Here is a 5294-nt window from a genome sequence, read left to right on the forward strand (position 1 = left end):
ACATATTCATGTGAATGCAGAAGGGAAAAATGTGAGCGTCAGCTATCCTGAAGGCAACGTTGTTGAGGAAGGTCCTCAGCCTTCTTTGTGACGCTGTCACTCATGATGACACGCCCCTTTCAGTTGAAGCCACGCCCCCCCACGCTAGATCAGGGTCAAAAGTATAAAAAATATAAAATCTGAAACTGAAAAATACAAGACCTCAAATATCAAAAAATATTTGAAAGTGAAAAATAAAAAAAATAAATGTATTAAAAAAAAATTCAGAACTGAATCAAAATTATATTCAACCCCAAAAAACGTTTCATTCACTTATTTTTATTTTGAATACATTGCTGTATTTTTCAATGTTCAAGACCACAACTTGAACTTTCAGGTTCAAATTATTTTTTCAAACGATCAAAACTTTTGACCTGGATTTAGCTGCATAGACTATCAGCGCTGAAAATGACCTGTTTCTGACAAACATAGAGAGCGTATCAACCTACAGCGGCAAACTCATAAACCTGAGAGATAATGTTAACTTTAAAAAAAAAAAAAAAAAAAAGATATCACATTTACAACCGAGATAACTTTGCAGAACATTAACAAAAAAAAAAGATAAACCGCCATAAATAACATGCAGGAGAGGAGACGCATCTGATTGCTGGTGATCCATGCTGAACAAAAAGGTCTTTTTTTTTTTTTTTTTTTTTGTGGACGTAAAACGCTTTGACTCTCTGCAGGAACCTCTCAGCCGCTGACCGCGATGGCGACCATTGTGATGGAGAGAATCGGGCGGGTGTTCATCAGCCTGCAGCAGATCAGGGAGGTCCCCCGGATGCTGACTGAGGCCGCGCCCTCCATGCCCGGCACCGTGAGGGACACCGAGGTCCCCTACTACTTCAGGGAGCGCTACGTCTGCACCGGCTACCGGCCGCTCAACCAAAACTGGCGCTACTACTTCCTGTCTCTGTTCCAGTGCCACAACGAGACCGTCAACGTCTGGACTCACCTGTTGGCGTTCTTGGTCATCCTGGTCAAGTTCCGGCAGCTCGCCGAGACCGTGGACTTCGTCGGCGATCCCCATTCGTGGCCCCTGTTGATCCTCTTCCTGTCCTCCCTGACCTACTCGGCGTTCAGCGCGGCGGCTCACCTGCTGGCCGGCAAGTCTGAGCTGTGTCACCACGTCTTCTTCTTCCTGGACTACGTCGGGGTCGCGCAGTACCAGTACGGCAGCGCCGTCGTCCACTTCTACTACGCCGTGGACGAGAGCTTGCACCGATGCGTGCGCGGCGTCTTCATGCCCGCCGCCGCCGTCCTCAGCTGCCTGTCGTGCCTGGGATGCTGCTACGGCAAGTACTGCAACCACAGCCTGCCGACGTGGGTGCGCAAGGTGTGCCAGGCGGTGCCCTCGGCGATCGCCTACATGTGGGACAGCAGCCCCGTGGCCCAAAGACTGGCGTCGCGGCCTGCGTCCGGCGACGACGACCCGGCCATCGTCTACCACTTCGGCCAGGTCGCTTTCTTCCTCAGCTGCTCCTTCTTCTTCACCTTCCCCTTGCTGGAGCGCTGCTTCCCCGGACGGTGCAACTTCGTGGGACAGAGCCATCAGCTGTTCCACGTGTTTCTGTCCTGCTGCACCCTGTGTCAGATCCACGCGTCCCACCTGGACTACGCGGGCCGCAGGGAGCTGTACTCACGTCTGCACGGGAGCGGCGAGGCGGCCGTCTTCGCGGGGCTGTACGCGGCCACTTTGGCCGTGTGCGTGCTGATCGCTGCCTTCATGCTGAGGAAAGTCAAACGAGTGCTGGACGCCAAGTCCAAGTGATGTAGTAGATGTTGTAGGAGCTGTATGCAAAAAAAAAAAGCCTCGATGTGCCTTTTCCTTCCAGACCAGCTGCTGTGATGTAAAGTGAACTAATCCTGCTGTTCATGCTCTGTCCCTCTGGCAGAGTACCAGAGGGACACACGATGTCAGGAGTTTGTGTTTTGGTACCGATTTTGTTTTAGAATTCGCCGAATCATTCACAGTATCATGGATCAGCAAAAGGGCGTTGCTTTTTTTTTTTCCTAAAAAGTGTTCTTCAATCTTGCGTATTACATATCGGTACGTAATCTTTTATGTGACCACTGCTGTTTCTGATAACTTCTAGATCGTTCCATCGTCCGGTTGTTTAGGATTTTTTTGTGTGTCTTTTATCCTACAACACTGAGGATATTACGTTGAACACCAATCGAAAATGTGGAAATATTTATTTTTAATATATTTTGAAAGTCACTGACATTGAATACCAGTTTTGTTGATATTGGTGCATCTTTCACCCAGGCTAATGGACTTAAATGTGTTATTTTTGAAAGCGTAATTAATGGGAGTGGCTTTAAAGGAATTAATAAAATGACCTTCACAATTGAACTTCAGGCACTTTAATTAATCGAGTAACATTCAAAGAATTTAGAATCTTTAGGATTTAAGTCATCTCCGTTTATACGTGTAGGTTAGAAACTAACTATTATGTTGTTGTGTTTCTAACACACGATCCATTTTATAGTACTTTTAAATAAATATATTGATGCACAGCCTTTAGACTGTTTTAAGAAAGGTGGATATTTTTTTTTAACCAGGGCTCTTAATTTAGAATAAAGTCTTATGAGTACACATGTAGACTGTTTGGTATTGTGTATATTTAGATGTCAGCAATCAATGTCTTATTGGAAATCTTGATTGTGTCTTTTGAGACCATGAGGGACATGTGAATGTAGGTGTTACACGAGAGAGTACTGACTGCACTTAAAGGTATTTGTGAGATAATAATGCTAACTACTGACTGAGATGTAAACGCAGTGGGATTGAGTTTAACACGCATCTCTTGGCGGACAGAGAGGCAGAAATATAATCTTTTTTTTTTTTAATAAAAGCACAATTCCTCTCCTTGAGTTTTCACGTACGCATCATTGAATAGTGAGGAGACGTCTTGCTGTCAAATGACTGAGCGGTTTTCCAGACGGATGGGAAGAATTGAGTGGTATTTATGAGGTGACCTTTGCGCACCGTACGAGGAGCAACACGTACGCGTTATCTTCATTGTTATCTTTTAAAATACAGTACAATATGCATGCAGCCGAGATGGACTGTGATGTTGATTACCGAACTGTATTTTCAGAAATAAAAGTTAAAATGTCACTTGTATGGTCTGATCCAGGGGTCTCCAACAAGCTGAAGGTTCAAAGAATATACACACATATCGACACAAAGTCACTTTTGTTTTTTAAATTTCTATCCAATCAAATTCACAGACGTCCCGCCTCCCTCTGACGCAAGCATCATTATTGGCCAATCAGCTGTCGACTCTGCGCCTGATGCTAATAATGTAATGATGTTGGAGCTTTTGAACTATGTCAAAATAGATGTTGTTTTAAAGGGAGGAGCTGCCTTGGAAACAGATCGGGTGTACGGCCGCTCTTCTCACTGTATGAGGTGACTATGCAGAAATCCACAATATCCAACCGTGTGCTTGAACTGCCGCCGTTAACGTCCACATGTCCTCACACAGCCGACAAAATGCAACAATGTTACGAGGAGCCTATGAATAAATTCTATTGTGGTTTACTGTCGTCTGCTGTCATTTTTTTGTTTGTGATTTATTCATTTTTTTATGTTTGGAGTAGTAGGAGTAAACGTCGGCGCAATGATTTATTCCTTATTGACAATTTTCCAAAAAGAATGCACATGAAAATAAATCAATAATTAAAGCTGCAAGCAGCGATGGACGGGCCCTTGCACCTTCCCGCGTCTCGGGGGTACTGGCGGCACGCCGGCAGACGCGGCTGCGACTGTCATTGTCCATCGGACAACGCGTCCCGAGAGTTTAACGTAATTTTCCCGCAGGACTCTGCGATGCTGGAAATTATGTAGTGCAAATATTCCACCAGTTCCTGTATCCACTATGTGGCGCTAGAGAACATGTGCAAACATGCTTTATGTTGCTATACATCAAGTGCACATCATGTAAATGTCATGTAAATTGGATTCCGTGTGTCACATAACGCTGACTTCCTGTTGCCAGTAGGTGGCTCTATGACTGAGTGAAAATTGGCTTGTAGACATCCTCATTGCATTTTACAGTACCGTCTCAAGGCCATGACTGTTTATCAAGCATGGCAAGTTCAAATAAGCAAGTCCAGTGGAGTTACATCAGCTTGTTTAATGGCAAATCACGTAAAATAGCCGCTACGCCATTCCATCAAACGTAAAGCTTTTAGCAACTTTGAATTGCAAAAAAAATTCACACAAAAATCAAAATAGCCGACTTCTTGTTCATTTTAGAGCATAGTCCCAAGAGACTTTTTTGTACGACTCCAAGTGATCCATGGGCCTACTACATTTTAGACATGTAGGTCAAACGTAGTGCTGGGGCTGCGTATTTGAATATTTGTAGGGGGCGCTATCGAGGCAATTTGTAACGGTCAAGCCAAAAAGCCATATGAAATATATATTTCCATTACTTACGACACCTGAGCAAAGTTCCAAGGCTTGTTGGAGCATCCTAAGCCACAGAAAAATAAGCTTCCTTTTTCATGCCAAATGACGCGTTGCCACGGCAATGGGCGCCACATAAAATGAAGGTTGTTCAATGTCAGTAGACCATTTTAGCAACTTTTCATTATTAATGTCTTTAGATCATCCTGACCAAATTTGAAGTCGATCACATGAATTTTGTGGGAGGAGTTTGTTAAAGTACAACGCCTGAAAACGATGAAAATTGACAAAAAAGCCCAAAATGGCTTAACTACTGTATCACTCCCTAGTGGTTGAATGAAATGAAAATTGTAGGGTACGTAACAATATGCAATGTGCACATATGACACAAATTTTGCGATTATAGGTTAAATGGTTTTGAAGTTATGAGTATTGAAAAACAAAGCCACGCCCTATGAAGTTCATTGGTCCATATCTTCTAAACAAAATTAGTTATCAAAAATATTTTAATAACATTTTATTATATAGATCCAGTACTGATCCACAGCAAATTTAGTAGCAATCAAACTCAGTGTGTAGGAGGAGTTTGCAAAACATGTGTTTTTCACAAAATAAAAAATGGCGGAACATTTTGGTAGGCGGAGCTTAGGGTCCCAAGAGGATTTTTTTGTAGAAGTCATTCAGTTGCTCATGTCTTTAACATTTTAGGTCATTTTGACATACAGGCTGTCGGGTCTTGCCTTTCCAACTTCTAGGGGGCGCTAGCGAGCAATCTTTTAATATTCGAGCATGTGACCCATACAATATAAAAATTTTCACCAGTCCTGATATGCAT

General features: G+C 43.3%; 1 protein-coding gene across 1 annotated transcript in view; it reads left to right on the forward strand.

Annotated features, from left to right (window-relative positions):
• paqr7a (progestin and adipoQ receptor family member VII, a) overlaps positions 1 to 3590 on the forward strand; it is a 4716-nt gene extending 1126 nt beyond the window's left edge. Inside the window, exon 2 of the mRNA XM_068704610.1 lies at positions 726 to 3590. Within this exon, the coding sequence (XP_068560711.1) occupies positions 749 to 1810 (1062 nt within the window). The 5' untranslated portion in view covers positions 726 to 748 and the 3' untranslated portion in view covers positions 1811 to 3590. The remainder of the gene's footprint in view (positions 1 to 725) is intronic.
• Positions 3591 to 5294: the final 1704 nt, after the last annotated feature.

The sequence above is a fragment of the Cebidichthys violaceus genome, unplaced genomic scaffold (genome assembly GCF_023349555.1).
Source record: "Cebidichthys violaceus isolate CVI_PGR_0920_01 unplaced genomic scaffold, fCebVio1.0.p SCAF_96, whole genome shotgun sequence".
Lineage (NCBI taxonomy): Eukaryota > Metazoa > Chordata > Actinopteri > Perciformes > Stichaeidae > Cebidichthys > Cebidichthys violaceus.